The sequence below is a fragment of the Equus quagga genome, unplaced genomic scaffold, assembly GCF_021613505.1.
Source record: "Equus quagga isolate Etosha38 unplaced genomic scaffold, UCLA_HA_Equagga_1.0 153_RagTag, whole genome shotgun sequence".
NCBI lineage: Eukaryota > Metazoa > Chordata > Mammalia > Perissodactyla > Equidae > Equus > Equus quagga.
Genome location: NW_025796915.1, coordinates 8,367,331 through 8,391,694, shown reverse-complemented (window position 1 = coordinate 8,391,694; position 24,364 = coordinate 8,367,331). Strand labels below are relative to the sequence as shown.

Below are 24,364 nucleotides of genomic sequence, written 5' to 3'. Positions count from 1 at the left end.
ATTTAAGAGTTTCCCACAACTAGAAGGACCTGCAACTAAGATATACAACTGTGTACAGGGGATTTTGGGGAGATAAAGCAGGGAAAAAAAAAAAAAGGTTGGCAACAGTTGTTAGCCCAGCTGCCAATCCTTAAAAAAAAAAAAAGAAAAAAAAAATTTAAGAGTTTATAAAGTAAAAAAGTTAGAGTAAGCTAAGGTTAATTTATTATTGAGGAAAGAAAAATGTTTTTTTATAAATTTAATGTAGCCTAAGTGTACAGAGGTTATAAAGTCTGTAGCAGTGTACAGTAGTGTCCTGGGCCTTCACATCCAGTCACCACTCACTCACAGACTCACCTAGAGCAACTTCCAGTCCTGCAGCCTCCATTCATGGTAAGTGCCCTGTGCAGGTGTACCATTTTTATCTTTTATGCTGTATTTTTACTGTACCTTTTTTATGTTTAGATATACAAATCCTTACCATTGTGCTACGTTTACCTACAGTATTCAGTACAGTAACATGCTGTACAGGTTTGTAGCCTAGGTGTGGAGTAGGCTATACCATCTAGGCTTGTGAAGTACACTCTGTGTTGTTCGCACAAGGATGAAATCATGTAATAGTGCATTTCTCAGAATGTATCCCTGTTGTTAAGTGACCCCTGACTGTACAGAGTGTGTTAGGAGGTGATTAGTAATATGAAGAAAAGAAAAACTAGATCAAGTTTAGGGGAGGCAAAGGGTAGGTTGCAGTGCTCATCAGGTAGACCTCACAGAGAAGATGAGATTGGAGCAAATGCTTTTGAAGGAGGAGAGTTGCTAGTCAGTTAGGTGTGTGGTGGAGTAGAGCAGAAGACAGCAGGTAGGATGTGCCTGAAGTGTTCAGGATACCGCGAGGAGGCAAGTGTGTCAGTGGGCAACAGTAGAAGCAGCTGTTAGGAACTGCTGCAGTAATCCAGGTGAGTTATAAAAGCTCAGATCAGGAAGACGGGAGAAGATGGAGAGAATTGGTGAGATTCTGGATATATTTTAAGTGTAGAGTCAATAGAATTTTCTGCTAGATTGCTTGTGAGTTTTAGGAGGACGAGAGGAATCAAGGTTGCTTAAACTTTTGGCAGTAGTTCAGTATGCTAAAAAATGTTTCCTGCTACTTTTTTTCTGTTAAAAGAGAGACCTTCATTAAAATTAAAGAAAAAACTGATAATATCAAGTGCTGACAAGAATACAGAACAACTGAAACTCTGATTCATTGCTGGTGGGAATATAAATGGTACAGCCATTTTGGAATACAGTTTGGCACTTTGCTGCAACATGATCAGCAAATCCCAGTGCTAGCGGCTTTATTCGTAAGAGCCCCAAACTGGAAACAACCCAACTGTGGTACATCCACACAGTGGATACTACTCAGCAGTAGTAGGGAGCAAACCACTGATACACACGATGTGGATGAGTATCAAATGCTTTATGCTGAGTGAAAGAAGCCAGACTTGAAGGACTACCTATTGTGTCATTTCATTAATATGACATTCTGGAAAAGGCAAAACTGTAAAGATGGAAAATACGTCAGTGGTTGCCAAGGGTAGAGTAAGGGTTGACTGTAAAGCTATGAGGGAATTTGGGGGTGGTGTTAGAAATGGTCTGTATCTTGATTTTGATGGTTACATGACTGTACACATTTGTTAGAAGGACCTGGAAAGGGTTAATTTTACTCTAAATTATACCTCCGTAAATCAGACTTTTAAAGAAAAAGAAAGGAAGAGAAAAAAGGCATATTCTCTTACTTAGTAGTGTGGTAGAAGCCCTACTTTAGAAAGAAATTTCCTCTGCCAAAAAGACAAACCATTCTTTCAAAGGATCTTGGTGATTCTGTTATTATCACCATGTTTCATGGCTCATGGAAAATCCTGCCTAGGTTTGGCTTAGCAACTCAGTAGCTTGAAAAAAAAAATCCCTCATGATTTAAAGGACATCTACTATGTCAAAAAGAGAGGGGGAGGGAGTAATAGAGAAACTTAAAAGTCACTGTCCAACAATTTGGAGGATCTGGAAATTGGAGAAAATTTTCTTAGTTAATCCATTTTTTCCCCTCAGATATTATTAAAGAGCTTCAGATTGCAGCACTGACATGGCCTGACTTGGACAGTTTAAAAAGCTCAGTTTCTAAGAAGGAATAAAGCTTTATTTGAATTCCCAATTCAGTCCCACTGCCTGCCTGCCTTGTTGTGTGACCCTGAAAGGCAGGTCACTCCTGCTCTCTGAGCCTCGGTTTCCTCATATATACAGTGAAGGGATGGCTAAATGATCACTCAGTTTCCTTCAAGCACCAGGATTCTGGATGCTGTGATCCATGACTGAAGGAAGTATGATGCATTGGCCAAGGTAAGGGAACAAAGCAAATCAGAGGGCATACGGGAGGGAGAAGAAAGAAAAAGATAGAAACCCCCAAGAGTCGATTTTGCTATGAAAATAGTAATAATGATGAATATTTATTAAGCACTTACTTTCTGTACCAGGCACTGTTCTGAGTGCTTAACGTGTATAAACTATTTTGTGTTCCTTCAAAGTGGGGAATTCTAGGAAACATGAAATATTTTAGAACTGAAGATGAGAGTGAAATGCAAACACATAATTGAGAAAGCAGTATGGCTTAGTAAGAAAATGGTTACTTTCTAAACCAGACTGGTAGAATCAAATCAACAGACATCTTTAAGGGGAAAGGTTTTTAAACGATAAAGTATACTGAATATAAAGCATTAACATTAACAAAGAATTATAAAAAAGACACGTAGAGTCACAACTAGGATGGAAAGCAAGGGCATTCTCTTTAAAAAATCTTTTTATTTTGAAATAATTGTAGCTCCACAGGAAGTTGCCAAAAGGGTACAAGAAGGTCTCATGAAAGGGCATCCTTGTTAAGGAAGGAATTTGGAAGAAAATTGGAGGCTGATAATCCAAAAGAGTGTAGGCAGGTAAATGTTACATATATTTGCTAATACCTTTTAAATGAGATCAGTGTAAATTTTAAGATTTAAAGAATGTTTGTATTATATTCCAAATTATTCGATTATATTTATTGAGAAAAGAAGAATGAAATCGTAGAAGAAATTTTGATGTCAAGTTGATAATGTAAAAGAATACCTTTGTGTATGTAAAAATTGGGGTTTGTGGCAAAAATAATTTAGGGAATGATCATTTCCTGGATAAATTGATTCTTTAGGGAAAGAATTATAGGAAAGCATTACTATCAGTAGAAAACTAACCTGATTAATTTTAAGGAATTTATGAAAAAATGTAATTTGCACAAAACTGTCCTAACAACCTCTTTTGCAGAGATTTATACAGTTTGTGCTTATTTATAGGTTAGAGTGAGTTTTGAAATAATGTAAGCCGTATTTTGCTATCTAGAGGACCAGAGTTTTTTTTTAAGGAATTGCCTAGTGTTTGAGCAAGGCAAGTCGTAAAAGGACCATCCCCGGTTGGTTTTATGTGGCGACATGTGATGATGAGAGAGCTGAGGTGTGGGGCCGCCTTCCCTGAGCTTTGTGACTGCATAGTGTGTCTGGAAAGGGCGGCATTTATGTTAAGCAAGTGCTAGTGATGAGAGCACCATTACACCTGGGCTCCTGTTTTTAAATCCTTTAAATATTGTCCTTTAACTGTTAATCATATGCCAATGCTGTGGTAAATCATAATTCATGAACATTTATGCTTTTGGGGGGAAAAAAAGCCGTAGCCCATTAACTGAGGTAAACAAACTAGTTTAATGACTCTGGGTTGTTGGTTTTTCTCCAGCTCTGACTATCTACACAAGTGAACGTCTCTAGAAATTAAGCCTCCTTTCCCACGTTGGTCATTCATTCTCTTTGCCTCGGGTAATCACTGAGGATTTCTGTATTTGTGGTAATAATTTTCAAAAGACAAGAAACCTCATATAGCATTACTTAAAAATGTTCTTCTAAGGAATATGTGTGTAGAATATATAAAGAACTCTCAAAACTCAACAGTAGAAAAACAATCCAATTAGAAAATGAGCAAAAGATGTGAAGAGACATTCTGCTGAAGAAGATATACAAATGGCAAATAAGCGCATGAAAGGATGTTCAGCATCGTTAGCCACTAAGGAAATGCAAATTAAAACCACAGTGAGATAGTACTACACACCTACCAGAATAGCTAAAGTGAAAAAAATAGTGATAACACAAAATACTGACAAGGATGCAGGGAAATTAGATCACTAATACATTGCCGATAGGAATGTGAAATGATACAGCCCCACTGTAAAACAATTTGGCATTTCTTAAAAATCTAAACATGCAGCTTACCATATGACTCAGCAGTTACACTCCTGAGCATTTATCCCAGAGAAATGAAAACAAAACCTGTACACAAATATTTATAGCAGCTTTATTCATCGTAGCCCAAAACTGGTAACAACCCACATGTCCTTCAGTGAGTGGATGGTCAAACAAGCTGTGATACATTCATACCATATAATCTACTGCTCAGCAATAAAAGGGAATGAGCTATTGATATACATAACCTGGGTGGATCTCCATATAATTATGCTGAGTGAAAAAAATGACCATAAAATGTTACATACTATATGGTTCCATTTTTATGACATTCTTGAAATGAGAAAATTATAGAAATGGAGAGGAGATTAATGGTTTCCAAGGGCTAATGAGAAGATGCTGAAGTGGGAGAGAAGTGGGTGTGGCTATGAAAGGGTATGGTGATGGAGACATTCTCTGTCTTGGCAGTGTCAAGTAGTGTCAGTACCCTGTTCATGATGTTGTATTATAGTTCTACAAGATGTCACCATTGGGAGAAAATGGATAGAAGGTACACAGGATATCTCAGTATTTCTTTCAACTGCATGAATCTACAATTATCTGAAAATAAAAGGCTTAATTTAAAAAAAAAAGAACGTGATCTTTCTATAGTTGTCTGTATTTGAATGGTCTACTTAATTAAGAGACAGTTGTCCTGAACTTAATTTTTCTTTCTCCCATGGATCTGTGTTAGGATTTATCATAGACAGAGTCATCCCTTTTAGGATCTCTCTAACAGGGTGAGGAACCCAGGGGAAATTACCCTGCAGGCCACCTCCCCTTCCCGGTCTGAAAATTTCATCAGTGAAAGCAGTAGAGGATAGACAAGAGGTCATGTGTCATACAGGGAAGGAATACAAATGGGATAGGGTAGTTAGTCCCCCATCCCCTTGCCTAAAATCATTTTTCTTGCTGGGGATTGGGATTTAAAGTAGATTATATGATGATTGTGTGTTTGACTCACAGGTCTTCATGGTACCCTAAAATGAGCGCCTCACCTTTATGGTGAGCCCCTGTCTAAGCACCCTGCAAGATGTGGTCTGATGAGTGTTTGATCGACCAAGCCCCACAGATAGCTCTGATCATAGCTTTGTCTCTTAAGCAAACCATGAAATTTAGAAGCTCATCAGAGAGAAAGAGAGAACAGCTGTATGATGGGTCACTTCTCTTGGCAGAGGTTGGAGATCACAGTTAATTTATGACACTGTATGCCAAATATGTCTTAATTGGAAGTCATCCTTTGTCCCCCTTTCTAGTTTTAGAGTAAGGTATTTATCCTCAGATAGAATATTCTGCCAAGAATGTTTAGCAGTTGGAAGACCTTTCCACATCTGTCTCTTTCTCCAAAGGCATGGTTTAAGGTGATCAGCACCATGGAAATCAAATCTATTCTTTTGCTATTGGAGGACTGAGTTCCTTCTGGATTGGGTACAATAAAAAATATTATTGCTATTAATATTACTGTTCATTGAGTGCCTTCTGTGTACTCTGTGCCATCTGTATGCTAGATTTTTTGTATACATTATTTTATTCAAGCTTCATGATAACGTTCCAAGGAAGGTATCATCGTATCCCCATTGTTAGATGAGGAAACTAAGGCCCCAAAAAGGTAAATAACTTAGTCATAAGAAAGGCAATAAGTGATTGGCAGCCTAACGGAAGAGCTCTAGTTTTAGTGTCAGACCCAGGTTTAATTGCTGCTTCTGACTCTTAATTCAACTCAGCTATGTGGCCTTGGGTTAGATCCTTAACCTCTTTGAGGTCATAGCACTCACTGCGTCTGGTACATAATAGCTATTGATAGAGTTCAAATAACAGTTTCTCAAGAGAAGTCGCAAGAGATTGAGAGAATAGAACCTTCCCCAGACCGCTCTCCTATATATACTTTTCTGTAAGAAGTGGAAAAATCTAAAATAAAACATCTGAAGATCAGCCAGCTCTTCATGCCAAAGCTGGCATAAAAATCTAGCCCATAAATTCAGATGAAATTTATCTCATAAATATAATATAGTTTGTTACGGCTTAAGAGTTAGGATTGGAGACTAGTTGTGTGGCCTTGGGCAAGTAATTTCATTAATTTGAGCCACAATTTGCTCATCTGTAAAATGGAGTTAATAGTACCTATCCCAAGATTTATGAGAATTAAATGAGATAATAATGCATTTGTTAATAATGCATTTAGCCCACTGCTTGGCATATAGCAAGTGGCAAGTAAGTGTTGTCTGCTGTAATTTGTATTATTTCTTGAGAATAATTAATCAGAGTTGGTCTTCTGGATATGCTCCTCCAAGTCAAGTCTACAATAAAAATGTGTTTTACGATTATGTCTGCATTTAATGTAGTATTCCGTTGTTTACTTTGCTTTTTCACTGAAAAGGTTTTCTAGTCACTAGGAGTCTTACAATTGGTAGTATCTTAGACTTGGGGGAGCAGATTGTTGTAGAGCTAGGGCAAAAATAGAGGTTCCTTCTGACTCTCAGGAACTTGTTTCCCCACACGTGGTGTTTCCCATAGACCAAGAATTGGTACATATTGCCAGCTAGGAATCTGAGATCCACGGTGAAGGGAACCTCCTTTACTTGCTATGCAGGCACTGGGGGAAGGCAGAACTGGGAAGCCCAGGCCTTTTTGCCCTTGATATTAGCCTTGTAAATGCTGCATGTCTCTTGCGTTTTTCATTCATGAATGAGGAAAACCTTATTTGTTGCCTCCTTTCTGAACTGAATCATGAGACTCTAGATAATAACTGTCATTTAGGATGGCTAATTATGCTGCTTAATTTTATTTAAGGCTTTTGCAAGAATATTTGGATGACCTACCCTTTATTATGTTATGGAGTGATTAGAATAACTTTTATATCTCATTGTGGTTTTCTCTTAAGTGTGTTCCTGTTGTGCACAGATGAATTTATAATGCAGAATGTCAGCATAGTCTATATTTAATTGTACCTGCTGTTCTCATTCATTAGAATGCAGTCCCCAAGAAATAACTAGATAGATATATTAGTTGTCTTTTCATAAGACAATTAAGCATAATGAAAGAAGGTTGCTAAAGCACCCTGGCACAGTGCTAGAAGAGTTTACTAGAGTGGAGACCTGCTAATGTCTCCTCTGGCTCCTGGTAAACTGAAAGTGGCTTCCTGGCATTCAAGCAAAACAGTGTAATTGCTTTATAGAGGGGGAAAAGTTGAGAAGTTTATTTCTGCTTCCGTTATGATCCCACAACAGAGCCACATGCCTTATTTTAAAACTCAACTCACATTTCCTTAAGAATTGTACCATGCCTATTTCTAAAAACATGAAGTGAGGTTTACACATAAAAGCACAGAACAAATTAAATATTCTAAGTATAAAACAAAATGGAAACCAAAAGGGAGCCAAAGTAGGATATCACCATCACTTGATGTGAATAGATCACTCAAAAAAAGAATTCTCAATTTGCATGGTTTTCCTTTCCTGAAAAAAGAAAGTGTATATAGTAGCATGTACAGAAGTTGCAATTTTCTTTGGAACTAATCCTACCAGGATATTGACATATAGATCCCTATACAAAGCACACTGGGTAACTCCAACTGTAGTTTTATGAAAGAGTTTTTTTGTATCTGTTTTGAACAGTGCCCTGGCGCCCAGCCCTAGCCTGACTGAGGGTAACCTCCCACTCTGCCCCCTGATGTGTTGAGGGCGGGGCCTGGGTGGTGGGCAGAGGAGCCTTTTGTGAGGAGCTGCAGAAAGCACATGCTCTTGAAGCTCTGGGCTTTATTGGCAAGCTTCAGCTTGATGCTGTTTATGTGGATTGTTTAATGGCTAATTGATGCAGCATGTGTAAAGATACAGTTTCTTGCATGAGGCGGTTATGGGTGGCAACATGGGTTGTCTCAACATGATACCAATTTCCACAGTCAATTTGGTCAATTCAGTGGAAAAAAAAAAAAATGAGTCAGTCCAGCCTGAAAATCAGAGCAGAGCAGAGCAGTTACTGGAGGTTACTGAGGCAACTATGGTTCATTGACCAAATTTTTCATGTTTGAACCAGTTGTTTTTGCATTTATGTATATAACCTTAGTGGACTATTTTGGGAAATAATCTGAAACACACAGAAGTGACATTGAAAAATTAGTATCTTTCTTTAAATATTTATGATGACAATCAGGCTTTCTAGTGTGTATCAGTTTTGAGAAGGAATAACCATTTTACCATATGACGAGTGTAATTAACTGATGTTTCATATTTTGTTATGAATAGAGTAGGAAAGAGACCATGGGACCAGAAAGCACCTAAAAAACTATGGAGGAGTTAATAAGTGAAAATATGTTTTGAGGCTGATTTTTTTAAACAGCTTTATTTATATATAACTTACCTATCATAAAATTCATCCATTTTAAGTATATGATTCAGGGATTTTTAATAAGTTATAGAACTGTGCAACTATCACAATAATCCATTTTAAATTATTCCATCATCCCAAAAAAGAGTCCTCATGCCCATTTGCAATCGATCCTTGCTTCCAGCCCCAGGGAACCACTAATCTATTTTCTGACTTTATAGATTTGCCTTTTTAGATATTTTATATAAATAGAATCACACAATGTAAAATCTTTTATATCTCACTTCTTTGACTTAGCATAATGTTTTTAAGGTTCATTCATGTACTTGTTGCATGTGTTAGCAGTCCATTCCTTTTTTATTGCTGAATAATGTTCCATTGTATGGATATATCACATTTTATCCATCTATTTATTAGTAGAGAGACATTTGGATTGTATCCAGTTTGGGGCTATTTTGAATAATGCTGCTATTCATATACAAGTCTTTATTTGGTTCTCCGATTGCATTTCTCTTGAGTAGATACTTGGGAGTGGTTAGTATCTGTCTTTAAATATTTGTGATCACAGTGCATCAGATCATCTAGTCCATATCAGTTTTGAGAACAAATAACCATTTTATCATTGATACATAGTATATGATCAGTGTAATTAACTGATGTTTCATACTGTCTCAAAGATAGAATAGGAAAGTGACTACAAACGTTATATGGTAAGTTTATGTTTAATTTTTAAAGACATTTTGAAGCTGATTTTTATTCAGTTACAGCCTCCTGTAGAAAACCACCTACTATTTTCTGCATGACATGAGACCCGATTTGTAAATTCTTCCATTCTTACAACTCCTTGGTATTTTTCTAATAACCTTCTAAGTGCTTCAATTTATTAAACAGAATTGCATCATAACTACCTGTTATCTACGTGGGCTGTCACTGCTGCATTACATTACATCATTGTTAAAAAGCCCAGCTTACTGTGAAATCTCACTGAATGAGTGGGAAAACATTGTGACAGGAGACACTTGTTGTGATTGGGTAATTGTTAACTCTTCTGTGATCCCAGCTGAACAGCACTTGCCATTCTGGAAGAAGCCTGCCTTCAGGTGGAGCTTATATAATTAAAGTGAACCTTATTTAGCATTTGGGTCTAGTCCAGTGTATTAGATGATCCACATCCTGACTTCCTAGGCTGAGTCATTGTCATCACCAATTCTAGAAAGCAGTAGCTTCCAGTATACGTAGTGCACTCAAGTTTACAAAATGTTTCTAAAATTTAGTTTTATTCATTCAATTCACTGAGCCCCAGCTCTGTGAGAGGCACTGCTAAGCCCAGTCTCACTTAATTCTTATAACAACCTTGTCAATGTGGGAAGATCAGATATCACCCTTAAGCTTGTATGTCATACAGCACACACATGCACACGTTCACACTCACACGCTGTCCATGCCATCTCTGCTTGCTCTGAGAGGATATGACAAACAGGAATCTATCTTGACTCCTATAAAAACCCTGTCTGCATAAAATGACTAAATTTTTTTCTAAAATGAAATAAGATAAGAAATATCTGATATTAAAAATAGTCACTTTGCGTTATACTTTATCTCATTTTCTCCAATGTGCTATTGACCTCTTGGTCAAGATGGATTAAAACCAAACCTCCAGTTACAGAACACCAAAACATGATATTTCATATGTAATGCAAAGGGGATTAGAGTTAATTTGATTTTTCACTAAAGGCTTGTGTTTTACATTAGAAGTGTATTTCTTTTTAGTGGTATGAAAAGGACCTGTAATTTCTGGATTCTACACACCTCATTTGTATTTTCTTTGAGAAAAGGTCTCAGTTAAAATCAATGCCCTACTATTCATTGAAGCTCCCTTGCCTTCAATAAAACTAATTGATAAACCCTAATAATTAATGGCCTGATTAAACCAAAATGACTTACATCTGCCCTGATGATTGCCATTTATAATCAGTCACTTGAATGAGTCATCTTTTCTGTGCTTTGCTTACAGAAGAAAGGCTAGAATGTTTTTAAAGTAAGCTGAATGAAAAGCTGTATGCCTTCAATTGTTTGTTTTCTATAACTTGAGATTGCACTAAAATAAGTCTAAATATAACTACCTCCTTAAAAGTAATCTTGCTGCCTAATCTGTTGTACTGTTGTCTATGGCTTGGAGTGAAGTTGAAAACAAACCAAAACCAAAATTAAATCGTTTTAGTATTCCTGGAACTATTCTTGAGAATTGTAGCATTTGCACATTTTAAATAAAAACTTGGAAGTAGTAAGTTCAGTGGCTATATACTAGGATTTTTTATACCTCAGGTATAAGGTGGAATATTTTATTCAGATAAAGTAAAACTTAGAGGAGCTATCCTCATTCCAACATTTAAAGAATTCCATTTGCTTCAAATTCTGCCACAGGAATTCAGATTTAGCTTAACTAATTAAAATCCTAATATTATTTATATTCCATCTATTTCAAAAAAGGATTTGAAGCAGCTTATGATATAAAGTCAAAACAATGAACAAAAGATAAGAACTTTAAAGGCATATTTCCACTTCTGCCCAGGAAGAAATCACTGCTATGGGACTTGCCCTTCACCAAAAACAACTAGGAAACTGGAAAATATTTATGAAACATCTGTTTTCAGACACTAGACAACAAGCAGTGCAAGACTCTGAGCCCTGAGAGAAGGGAAAAAGATGAGGTGGGCCCTATAATCAACCAAGCTTTCTACCCGGAGACGGTTTCCAGACTGCAGCATAAGGAGGAGGAACCTAAACAGACCCCAGAAGTCTTACTTAGTTGAAGAGAGACAGAATTTGGAGATTGAGACAGACAAAATGGCTAGAATTTACAAGGTAGAGTCCTAGAGAGGCAGGAGCTGTGATGAAAAGAGCTCAAGAAATTGTAAAGGAGTCTCCTTGAGTCTTTGGCTAAACATCCATCTCTGCATTCATAGGGTGAAATCTTACAAAGCTACACAAAGAACTGCTGTCTGGGAAAGAAAATTTGGGGGGAGCTATAAGCTAAGTAATTCCCAAAGATTACACAAGTTTGAGAATTTTAATAATTTCAACCAACCAGAGGAGAGAGACCTTGTTGAATACATTGGAGCATTCAAGAGGGACTTTAGAAGGGTCCTGCTTGAAGAGTGGGGCTAAACTAGCCCTAGAGGAGGGGTTACTCTAGGCTCTCCATAAATAAAAACTCTAAAGTAAACCTCAGAATGATTGGCTGTCTGCAAATAAGTTAATTACCTGCCAGTATCAAGTCCAACACTTTCTAAAGGATTACAACAAAATTCAGTACTCAAGAACGTAAGATTTACAGTATCTGGTATCCGGTTAAAAATTAGTAGGTGAACAGAGAATTCTTCTGATGATAATGGGTGAAAGACCATAACCAGGAGAAAAACCAGTCAGTAGAAACGGGACCCGCCCCCCAAGATAATGAACTTGCCAGATAAGGACTTTAGAGCAGTTACTATAAATATTTTAAGTATACTCAAAGATTTCAAGGAAAAAATGAACATTATGAGGAGAGAAATGGAAGACGTAAAAAAGAACAAAGTGGAACGTTTAGAGATGAAAAAATAAAATATCTGAAATCAAAATTTCACTTGATGGAATTAACAGTGGATTAGACACAACGGAAGAAACGATTAGTGATCTTGATGTTAGAGAGAAATTATCCAAAATTACTACAAATAAAAAAGAGACCAAAAAAATGAATATAGCTTCAGTGATCTTTGAGACAGTGGCATGATGTCTAAGATTTATGTGTATCTAGAGTCTCAGAAGGAAAGAAGAGAGAAAAGGAAACAAAAATTAATTTGAAGAATTGATGCCCCCAGACTTGCCAAATTTGATGAAACACATAAACTCACAGGTCTAAGAAGCTAAACAAACGCTAACCAGGACAACACAAAGCCATACCAAAGTAAAATAAAAAATTTGAAAACCAGTGGTTTAAAAAAAATCTTTAAAATATTCAGAAAAAACAAAGTACATTAAGTAGAGAGGAACAAAAATAAGAATGACAGCAGACTTCTTGTCAGAAGCTATGCAAGCCAGAAGATAATGGAAAGACATTTTAAATGTTGGGGGGAAAACCCTATCAGAATTCTATGTCCAGAAAATGTATTTTTCAAAAATAACAGCTAAATATAAATCATCTTAGGCAAACAAAGCAAGGAAAATTCTTTGCCAGTAGACTAGCATTATAACAAATAAAGCAAGTTGTTTAGGCAGAAGGAAAATACCAGATGGAAGGTTGGATCTGCACAAAGGAATAAATAGTACCAGCAATGGTAAACATGCAGACGTATGTAAAAGACTTGTTTCTCACTTTTAAGCTTCTTTAAAAGATAATTATTTAAAGCAAAAATAAAAATAGTGTATTGTGGAGCTTATAATGCATGTAGAGGAAAGATAATAGCAGAAAGGATGTGAGAAAGAAAATGGAAATATACTACTATAAGTTTCTTACGTTATAAATGAAGCACTCTTAATATTATTTGAAAGTAGACTGTGACAAGTTAAAGAAACGTTGCAAATCCTAGAACAGCCATTAAAAACAAACAAACAAACTTCAAGCAGAGGCTGGCAAACTTTAGCCCACAGGCTAAATTTGGCTCTCTACCTGTTTTTGTAAACAAAATTTAATTGGAACACAGTTATGCCTACTCATTTACATATTACCTATGACTGCTTTTGAATTACAGTGGCAAAATTGAATATTTACAACAAAAGCGATATGGCTCTCAAAACCTGAAATTGAGTTTTAAAAAAAAGGTTTGCCAACCTCTGGCTAGAAGCCAATAGTAGAGATCAGTGGAATGCTAAAAAGAGCCCAGCTAATCCAAAAGAAGGCAAGAAAAGAAGAAAAAGGGAACCACAGATGGGACAAATAGTAAGATGGTAGAGTTGAACTCAGTCATATCAATAATTACATTAAGTGTAAATGGTCTAAATGCTCCAATTAAAGCATGAATTGTCAGACTGGTTAAAAAAGCAAGACCCAACTGTGTGCTATCCGCGAGATACCCACATTAAATATTAATGACAGAGACAGACCACCCAAACACTAATTGTCAGACTAAGGCAGAAATTATAGCGACATAGTACAGAGTTTATAATGTATATAGGAAAGGCAAAACTAATCTATAACAACAGAAACCAATTAGTGGTTGCAGAGGTCAGGGTGGAGTTGACTGTGAAGAGTCACAGGGAACTTTTCGGTGATAGAAATCTTTCATATCTTGACTGTGGTGTGGTTACATGGATGTATACACTTGTCAAACTCATCAAACTATGCATTCAAAATGATTGTAATAAAATTGATTTTTTTTAAATGAATAAAATTGATTTTAAAAAGTAAAGTAAAACGAGAAGAAATTTCTCTTCAGATGTTCTGAACTTTCTAGCAGTTAAATCAAAGAGAAATACAGTGGGTTATATCAGTCTTTTCTAAATGCTGGCTTAAAGACTGGACTGTATTAGATTCAATTCTGATTCATTAGGTCTGAAATGGAACTGAAAAAGTTTTTTTTCAAATGCACAGCCAGGCTTGGTAGCTGTTTAGTTACATAACTCTCATTGTCTTTATTGTAGGAAGCATGCCAATTGTTCAGGAAGAAAATCCCATCTAAAGTATACATAGGCAATGTTATCCTGAAATCTCATGTGCAGTATTTTTGGTCAAAGAATATATTCCTGAAGGGCAGAGACAGGGACTTACTCATGTTTCTCTCCACTGCACCTACTACCTTATCTGGCACGTGGTAAGATGTCAATAAATATTTGCTGAATGAGTATTTTTGAATGACTGGATTCTTCTCAGAGTGAAAAACATCATTTAGAAATGTATTCCTTAACAGTGAAATGTGTTCCTTCTGAAGTATATGCTACTAAGTAGGGAAAGATGTAGCTGCTTCTCAGGCTGAATTCGTGCTTTGCTGGGTGAGTACGTCTGCCCATCTGTTTAGTAGAGAGATACACTCACCGTTTGCTCAATAAGTATTGTTTTTAGTCTGTACGAGGCACCATTCTGGATGTAGTAGTGAACGAAACAGATCAAGTCTCTGCATTCATGAAGCTTCCCTTCAAGAGGCAGAACTGTGAGGGAACAGATTTCCTTGTGCTGACACAGTGTGTCCGTGGTGTAAATGTTAAGAAGAACATTGAAACAGGGAAGAAGGAAAGGGAGTATCTGGGGTGGGAAGGTATTGCTGTTCATATTGGGTGGTTAGGGAAGACTTCTCCTAAAAAGGTAGCATTTGAACAGAAGCCTCAAAGAAGTGAAGGAGCCAGCCATGCATATGTATGGGAGCAGAGTATTCCAGGGATATGGAACCACAGAACAGGAGCTTGCCTGGCAAGGAGGCAGGTGAGATGAAGCAGAGTGGGCCGGGAGAGGAGGAGGAAGGATGAGAGCACAGAGGTAGTGGGGGGCCAGCTAAGAGAAGGCCTTAGAGACCATCATGAGGACCTTGCATTGAGTTGCGAAGCCCTTGGAGGTATTAGGCAGAAAAGTGACGTGGTCTGATGTAAGTTTTAAAAGGATCACTTTAGCTGCTGTGCTCAACACAGACTATAGTAGAGCAGGTGCAAAAATAGGGAGACCAGTTCAGTAGCCTTGTTGAGGAATGAGTGCATATGGTCTGGCAAAAATGCCTCCTCATAAACGTTAAATTGTTTTTATAGTTCTACTTACTGGGCTTTGGAAATTATTTCCTTTCAGCTAGTATTTTATTCAAATACAGCTTAAGTTTGCTACAGTAGCAATGGAAACTATTTGCTAAATATAATGAAATATACCACCTGTGTAGCTTGATTGATTACCAATGGATAATAATAATACCTTACATTTATACAGTGTTTGACAGTTGAAGAGCAATTTTACATTCATCTCGTTTAATCCGCACAGTTCTTTAAGATTGGCACAGAGATGGAAACTAAAATGTCACGTGCCTAGTCCAAAGTCACATGCCAAGTTTATGGCAGTAACAAAATGACTAAAACTCAGCTCTTTTGTCCCCTAGCCTGAATCCATTGATTTTGTTTAAAGGGGTCTATTGTGTTCAAACGATGTCTCAAGGTGTTGGTGGGGAGGGGGACACTTAATATTAACAAATTTAATATATTGTTTAAAAAACCATCAACCAGTGAGCAAGATACTGTGCTCAGAAGGGATACGTACAGAGATGTATAAAGCTTTTTCCTCCCCTGTGAACTTAATACTTGGGGTAGTGGTGTCTGTAACAGTAAATATGGTAACTACTGGTAAAAAGGATTATGTGCGCAGTTCCAGACAATGGCACAGACAGTAAATGCTTGGGGCAGTGGTGTCTGTAACAGTAAATATGGTAACTACTGGTAAAAAGGATTATGTGCGCAGTTCCAAACAATGGCACAGACAGTAAATGCTTGGGCGGTTCAAAGGCAGCAGTGACTTTGATGACCTGAGTAGCTAGGGCAGCAGGGAAGCAGGTACTTGAGTTGAAGGATGGGCAGGATTCCGTCAGAAAATATCCAGGAAGGGTTTCTAAACCTGGGGTGGGGAGAAAAGAACACACAGCATGAACAAAGGCTTAGTGATGGGGTTTTTTGAGTTGGGTTTTTTTTTTGTTGTTTTTTTTTTTGAGACAATGATTAAAACATTCTATTTGGAATACAAAGGTTGGTTTGAAGATGACTGGTTGTCTACTACTTTCATACATAAAGTATTCCTAAAAAGTAGGCTGAGAGGTGAATGTGCAAAAGTCTTATAGTAGGCTTCCATGTAAGTTAAAAAAGATGTTGTTGGAGAGCTGAAAAATGCAGTAAAGTTTTTATTTACACCTTGCCTTTTAGAATATAATTATAACATAGTTTTCTTGCTTTGTTCTCTCTATTGATCCACTTAAGTCAAATGTATGTCTGATTAAAGATTTGTTAATTTTAGCATAACTTGTGATTTCCAGGCAGCTCCTTCTTCCAAAAGCTCAAAATATTTGTTCATTAACTGTCTCCCTCTGATGTGATGTGTTCAGAGCGGTTTAAGGATGGCAATATACAAAAGGAGCAGATTGTCTAAAAGAAAAATATTCTAAGTTGAGGGCCTGTAATGAGAATTAGATTTGGAAAATAAGACCAGGCTATGTAGAGGCTAACATTTCTTTCAGTTCAGCGAACATTTATTTAGTGTCTACTGTGGCTGTCTGTGATGTGTATGTATTTTGCTATCTGCTGGGGCAAGTTTGAAAGCACAACCCTATTCTTAAAGAGTTCACATTTGGATTAGCAGGGGAAGTCAGGAAATGTTTTACTTCCTCCTCAAGGAGAGAAATGATGTAGTGAAAATTGTACATTTAATGTGATAGTGGTGTAAGATTTGTATTGAAATTGGGGGCAGAGAGACCAGTTGGTAAAAGAGCTTACACCTGCCTAGGCAAACTACTTTCTGTTCAGAGAGCGAGCCCCCTAAAGGAAGTATGTGGTGTGTCTCGTCTGAAGGGCACGTTATGGAGATATGTTCTACTGCTAACCCCTGACCCTTCAACCAGAATCATCAACAGAAAATAATGCATGTGTGTTCGTGGTTTCCGTTCATTTATTCTCTCATCCATTCAGCAAATATTTATTAAGCACTTACTGTATGCCTGGCACTATTCTACAGACTGGGAATATAGTAGTCAATAAAAGAGGTAAAGTCCTGCCTTCATGGAGTTTACATTCTAGTGTCAGTCAGGCAACACCAAATAAGTACATGTATGAGAAAATACCTGGCGCATTGCCTGTCACATAGCAGGTAGGGTTCAATAATTGTTGGTTACTGAGTTTGAACTTGAAGTTTGAATTAAGTACCTACAATTGGCAAGATACTTTTTTGGAGTACCCTTTTGCAGGATAGACAGTTGGGGTAAGATTATTACTCACAGATTTTTTTTTTTTAATGTTACATAAAAAATTGAATCTCTTGTTCTGTTTTGGGTAATTAAGGTTATATGCTGTATTAAATATAACAAGTTGTCTGTTCCAGACTACTTTTGCCATTGAAGATGAAGCGGTGAAGCAGGTGCTATTCTGTACCATCAAAAGTAGTGTGCTCTTATCCTGCTTGGATGGTTTTTGTGGGCTTCCTGAATTCCTGAAAAGGCTCATTGTTGTCACTGACAATGCTGCACAGAAACCCTTTGTGTCATTATTTAGCAACTGACTGCCTTGGCAAAAGCTCTGTCACTTCTTTTGTTAACTATAACAGCAGTCAAAAATGATGTAAGGGAAGAGAAGGATAAATGAAACAAAGACTAAGTGCATGCATGCACACACATACACACGTCTTTTAGATCAATTTCTGAGTATTACCTGAAGTAGTGTTTGTCACGTAAAACCAGGAGATAGGAGTACTGCATTCGTTTTCTCATTGTTTCGTTCAGATATGACCTGTTACCAGAAACATATGAATGATTTTTTCCTTGTTGGCTTCCCTTTTGCCTTACTGCTTCTCAGATGGGAGGAGTGGTTTCACCTTGAAAGCAAAGCTAAGCCTTTTTGTGCAAATTCTTTGCAAGATTACATTTTCTTATCTACCTACTTTTCCTAGAAGGCTGGCGATAGGATGATGTATTTACTGTTGTTGGAAGCCAAGATTTTATTTAAGTTTCACTTAAAATAAACCTTTGCTTCTATAGAAACTAGAAATGGTTGGAAGTGGGAGTTAGGACCTTACGTTTTGCCTCCAGATAAAATGTTTTACCTTAAATTTGTGATTGGAATTCTGGATGTCATTTCTGCAATATGGTATGGTGTGCATGTGCGCCGTTTTTTAGAACAAGCACTGTAGATGTGGAATTAGTTACGTGGACTTTTCTGGTCCCTTTTTAGATGTGAAGCCCTCCAATATGCTAGTAAACACAAGCGGACAGGTCAAGCTGTGTGATTTTGGAGTTAGCACTCAGGTAGGTCTCTTTTTCCTTCCAGTCTGCTCTCCTCTCTATAACATCCACTTTTTATTTTCAGTCTACTCTCTGGATTGAAAAATCGCCTAGCTGCCAGACAAACAGAACTCTGCATCTTCTCCTCGGCTGGGATTGTGTCATTCATTTTTAATCTCTGAGCGAGTTTCCTTCATCAGAATATGATTGTTCATTGTTTAATGACAGTAAAAACTGCTGATATTGTAATTACTACTTACGAATAGCAAACTTCATTGATATGCAGCTTTGATATGAAAGTGTTTTGGCCAGACAAAAGGGAGGGCAGAGTGGGAGCTGTGCCTGGGGAGCCCAACTGGCCCACAATAAAAATTAATATTGGGAGCAACAATGGTGGAGGGCCATGACAATGTGCGGCACAAATTTTAATTAATTTCCATTTTGGGCCTCCCCGGAGGACCCCAGTGATAGTGACCCATGAGCGTGCTGTGATGTTGATTTGAATTGCAGCCGCCTTTACTCCCAGCCAAACACGAAGACCAAAGCAAAGGTCATCGTTGTATTATGAGTTGTCAGAGTCTGTTATCCCTCCAGCATATTTAGTGTGCGTTTCATTCTAGTAATGCACAGGGCTTCATTCACATCTTGAGCCATTTGACTAAAAAATGAGTGTGTTCAAATTCTACTTCAAATTGACTTTTTATATCAGGCGGGTTTGGGGTACTAAAGCTATAAGCATCCTGCTTAAGTGAATTCTTTAAGGGTATCTGCTATAAACTGTAATGCTGTGCTTGTTTAAATTGGAAATCACATTCAAAAGAAAAGAGAGATTTAATCATTTTTAATGCCTTTGTAGATAAATTTGTTCCCTTTTACATAATTTTTAGTTGATTTATAGAAATGATGATTGTAGGTTAAATGGGGAATAATTGCCCATTTTATTTCCACATTATCTTTATATTGTTCTAACAGACTGTTTTGTCTCATAGCTGGTGAATTCTATAGCCAAGACGTATGTTGGAACAAATGCTTATATGGCGGTAAGTAAACTTATGCAAAAATAACATTTAAAACCAACATCTTTATCTTTAAGTACTTGGTAATGTATAATTCTTGAATTAATTCCACAGCTTTAGCCTAACAGTTCATAAATTACAGAGTCAATCCAGTCATGATTCTATTTTTAAATCTTTCTGAAAGACATTAGGGTTTATACAGGAGCTACCAACTTATCTGATTTTGTTGACTTAACTGGTTGGTTCAAGTGGAAAATCGCTGAGTTTTGAAGTTTAATCCTACAGAAAAATTGCACCTGATAGCGTATTGGCTACTTTGCCACATTGCTTATTTAATTAACCCTCAAATATACCAAAATGTGAGTAAATAAAATTGGTCGTTTTTTCCAAGATTACAAACATGCTTTGTCACCAGATCAAAATTAAATTATCCATGTGACCAGCTCTTACTTATGGATCTCTGAAGAAAAGTGTTTAGCAGGCAGTTCTCTTTAGAACTTGGACATCTATGTTCTGTTTATTTGTTAGTCATACCTCTTGTAAGATAACTTGCTTAGTTCCACGCAAATAAATTTACCAAGAATAAAAAGTGGAAGTGCAGAACTATTTCAAAGACCAACGTGTACTTGGTTTTGACCTTTTTTCTCCTTACCTTTTAAGTAAGGGAAGTTATTTGTGTCTATAAAAATGCTTTTGTGTATTGGTTTCCACAATCACTTCAGAATGGAGGGTGGGGAGAGATGAACAAAAAGCTTATCTAGTATCAGTTTTGGAGCAAAGTTTTGTTTTAACATCTTCAGGTTAGTTATTTTAATGAGGGTTCTAGATTTATTCAGGTAGTCTGTTTGACTTCTAATAGTCTGTATGTGAAGTTAAAGTGTTGGTATGGATGGAACCCTGGATGTTATTCTCAGTATTCTTTGTTCATATATTATCTTGATAAAAAGATGTTGATATGGATAGAACCCTGGATCTTACTCTCAGAATAGTACAAAGCAATTTTTTTACTGAGATACTAGAATAGTTTATTTTTGTCTTGCATTGCTTTTACAGAAAATTCATTCCTTCTCATTTTTTTAGGTAATGTGAAAAAGAAATTAACGTCTGAAGTCATCATATCTGTTTTTATAAAACTTAATCACCCTCTTGGCTCTACCTGGTTAGCTGAGATTAGTGAGCCACCTTTATAATTAACAAAACCCTGCTAAATGCCGTGATTTCAGTCTTTGAAAGAATATGGAATACTGATTTTAAAAAAAAGAACTATAAATGAAACAACTTCTCAACTACCCCTCATGGTCTTAGGTTTAAATTGCTCTAATAATTAAATTGCCTTATGTTTGAATGTATAAATTCAGATTACAGTTGTCTTTCCCAGGTGTACGTTAAAGAAATTACTTTATTTCCATTTTGTTTATGGATGCATGTGATGCGTCTGTCTGTTAATTGAAAATGTGTGGATTAAAATTATGAAACGTTAGCTCAGATTGGCAAAGTTAAAATTGCTTTGTTTCTTGGGTGAGTGAATTCTAGTCATCAGCTTTATAGTTCAAGCTGTAAAAAGCATAAGATACCTAGGAAGTGAGAAGTGATAGCCTCATAGTGAGCTTCACTCAATTCAGCAGGCCGTCGTTGGCCATGTACTTGCCTGACTGGTGAGAGATCAGAGGTTGAGAGTCAGGGAAGATGGAAATAATATTTATTATTCTGTTACTGGTATTAATCCCTGCCTTAGACATGGTGATAATTTTATTGTATTACTACCATTGGGGGGGGACTGGGTGAATGGTGCACAAAATCTCCCTGTATATATATTTTTTCAACTTCTTGTGAATCAATAAGTATTCCAAAATAAAAATTAAATAGGAGAAAAGAAAGTTTGATTGGAACACAGCTTCACCCATTTATTTCCTCATTGTTTATGGCTGCTTTAGTGCTGTGATTGCAGACTGGAGTAGTTGTGACAGTTGCAGCAGAGACCATATGGCCCACAAAGTGAAAAATATTTACTATCTGGCCCTTTACAGAAAAAGTTTGCCAACCTCTGGTGTCTGCCAGTAAAAGCTGTATCTGACACTGAGTTCCTTCCATTAATCAACCAGTATTTACTGAGCACCTTCCATCTTCTTAGCCAGATACAGTGGAACCACTCTATAATCCACATGAGACGTGGGCAAGATAGGAAACATAGCATTATATACGGCCACATTATGTGTAACATCATAAAAACCGAAGTTGTACCAAGCATACATTTAGAGAATAAGAAGGCATACAGTGTACGAATTTGATGATTCAAGCAGTATGTAAAAAGAGCACTTATAAAAGAGAGAGATCACTGTGGAAGGATGAGCAAAGACTCAGAAGTAGATGATAATGTGACATGGGTGGGGGCGAGGAAGTTGGGCAGAGGACAAATAATAAATTGTGGGAGGGGCCGGCCCGGTGGCCGACTGGTTAAGTTTGCGTGCTCTGCCTTTCGGCAGCCCAGGGTTTCACCACTTTGGATCCTGGGCGTGGACATGACACTGCTCATCGGGCCATGCTGAGGTAGCATCCCACACAGCACAACCACAAGGTACTACAGCTAGAATATACAACTATGTATGGGGGCTTTGGGGAGAAAAAGGAAAAAAGAGGAAGATTGGCAACAGATGTTCGCTGATGTGCCAATCTTTAAAAAAGTAAAAATAAAAATAAATTTTGGGAATATACAGTTGGAGGTCACCTGATGTAATGCCCTCATTTTACCCCCATTTCTCTCACTTTATATTCGTACATACTTCTGTACAATGATACTAATAGTAATAGCTAATACTTAATTAGCACCATGTGCCAGTCACTCTTTTAAACTCTTACATCTACTAACTCTTTAAATCCTCACAACAATCTTATAAGGTAGGTAATTTTATTCTCATTTTACAGATGAAGAAACCAAGGGATAGAGAAGTTAAGTGACTTACCCAGTTCATATAGCTAAAAATTGGCAGAAGTGGGATTCAAACCTAAGTAATCAGTCTCCAGAAACTAAACTTGTAACTGCTCTGCCTCTCCCTATATCCAAATCATTTATGTGTGTCTCTCAATCTAGATTATGAACTTTACAGGGACAGGGTTTATTCTGCTCATTCTCTGTATGCAGTCCATCACAGTGCTAAATGAAGGAATTCATGAAAGCTGCATTTCAAAACAGACTTGTTCATTAATTATGAGCAGAGCACTTAACTTTTCATATTAAGTATCTTACTTGCATTATAAGGTGTAGAAGACGCCCCAGATTACTCAAATACAGTCAGCTAGGCTACTCAGATATTGAAAAGAAAATGAATCAAAGAAATAGTCTTGCATGTGTGAACAGTCTCACCTCATTCTCCTGTAATCTGAAGTGTGAGGTGCAAGAAAATGATAATTAGGAAAACGCAGTGAGGTTTTTCTAAGATCCTAGCTCATTTAAAAAAACAAAACAAAACAACGTATGAGCACATTAAGCAGTGGAGCTTGTGGGAGACTTGGAAAGTCATCTGGTCCAACCTCCTCATTGGCTGTTGAGACTGAGACCCAGAAAGTGAAGTGGCATATTCAAGGATACATTACATTTTAGGGGAAGATAATTAGGCTCAACAGACACTTTAATCCAAAGGAAGAAAGATTTTCAACCACATTTTAAAAGGATTTCATCCAGAAGGATTATAAAAGGGGTCCAGAAGGCTTTTGGGGGCTTACATTAAGTTAAACCATTTCTCAGAAATTCTAGTTACTAAAAATTTTACTCTGTTTTAAAGATAGAAGTCCCTAAAACCTTAACCCACTGTTTAATCACTGTGGTTTGTTTATTATAATTTTTTAAATCAAATGTAAAGGTTTGACAATATTGTTATGAATAAATAAAGTTTTGAAATTTGCAAGAAAGATCTTGCCCAAATATTTGTCCTTTGGGATCAGAAAGACAATCTAAATAACTATTCTTATCTCCTGAACATTTTTTCCTACCTGGGCTATTCCTATCCTTAGAAATTATCTTTACCCAGAATAAAACTTGACAGACTATAAGGTCCATCTCAGTTGACCATGCTCGTGCAGTGATGGTGATGATGGTAGCGTTGACCGGAACGAGGCTGGTATTTACTGAGCATTCCCATGTGGCATGTACTGAATCAAGTACATTACATAGATTGGTTTAATCTTCACACAACCCCATGACATATATGTATTACTATTATTGTCTTCATTTTACAGATGAGGAAACCAAAGGTGAAGCAGCTTTAGCCCAGGGTTTCAGAGTTGGTCAAGTAGTGAGAGTCAAGATTTAATTAGGACTCCAGCTTCTAGTTTCTGGTAATAGCAAGTTAGGTTATTTGGACCAACTATTCTGCTGAAAAATGCTAGTTAAAATACTTTTAAAACCATCTCAAATGCACTGAAGAGCTAAAAAGATAATGAGGAACTCCAAGGACAATTTTCAGATGGAATCCTGCAACAGATGGGCAAGCAGAATGTTAGAACACCAAAGCTCCTTATTCCTGAGGGCATTTGCCCGTACCACAGCTGTGAATGACATGGGGGCCCCTAAGCCAGAGGGTCCAGGAGATCTTCCCCATATCATGCTGGAAGCCTGAAGGGCTCACCTTTAGAGTAAAAGCAAACCAGAACTAAAGCTGTTCCTTCTCCCCCAGTTCCAGGGAACAGAACAGAAGCCTTCTCAGAGCCAAGCAGAGAAGCAGGAGAAAAAGAAAGAAGGGGAAGTTGTGGCCATAGACTAACTCTGGCATAGATTTGCACCCTGGGTATTTGTATATAT

The 24,364-nt window shown here is 37.1% G+C and overlaps 1 protein-coding gene across 6 annotated transcripts in view; it reads left to right on the top strand.

Moving 5' to 3' along the window:
- Positions 1 to 24,364, top strand: part of LOC124233101 (dual specificity mitogen-activated protein kinase kinase 5-like) — a 135,154-nt gene that overhangs the window by 5,411 nt on the left and 105,379 nt on the right. For 5 of the 6 annotated variants that reach the window (XR_006886973.1, XM_046650217.1, XM_046650215.1 and 2 more), the window contains exons 2-3: positions 18,504 to 18,577; positions 19,543 to 19,593. Coding sequence is in view for 5 of the 6 variants with exons in the window: in XM_046650217.1 (XP_046506173.1) it covers positions 18,521 to 18,577; positions 19,543 to 19,593 (108 nt within the window). In the remaining variant the exon portion in view is untranslated. Of the gene's footprint in view, positions 1 to 14,272; positions 14,420 to 18,503; positions 18,578 to 19,542; positions 19,594 to 24,364 lie in introns of those variants that run through there. The other variant, XM_046650213.1, reaches the window with a different exon arrangement.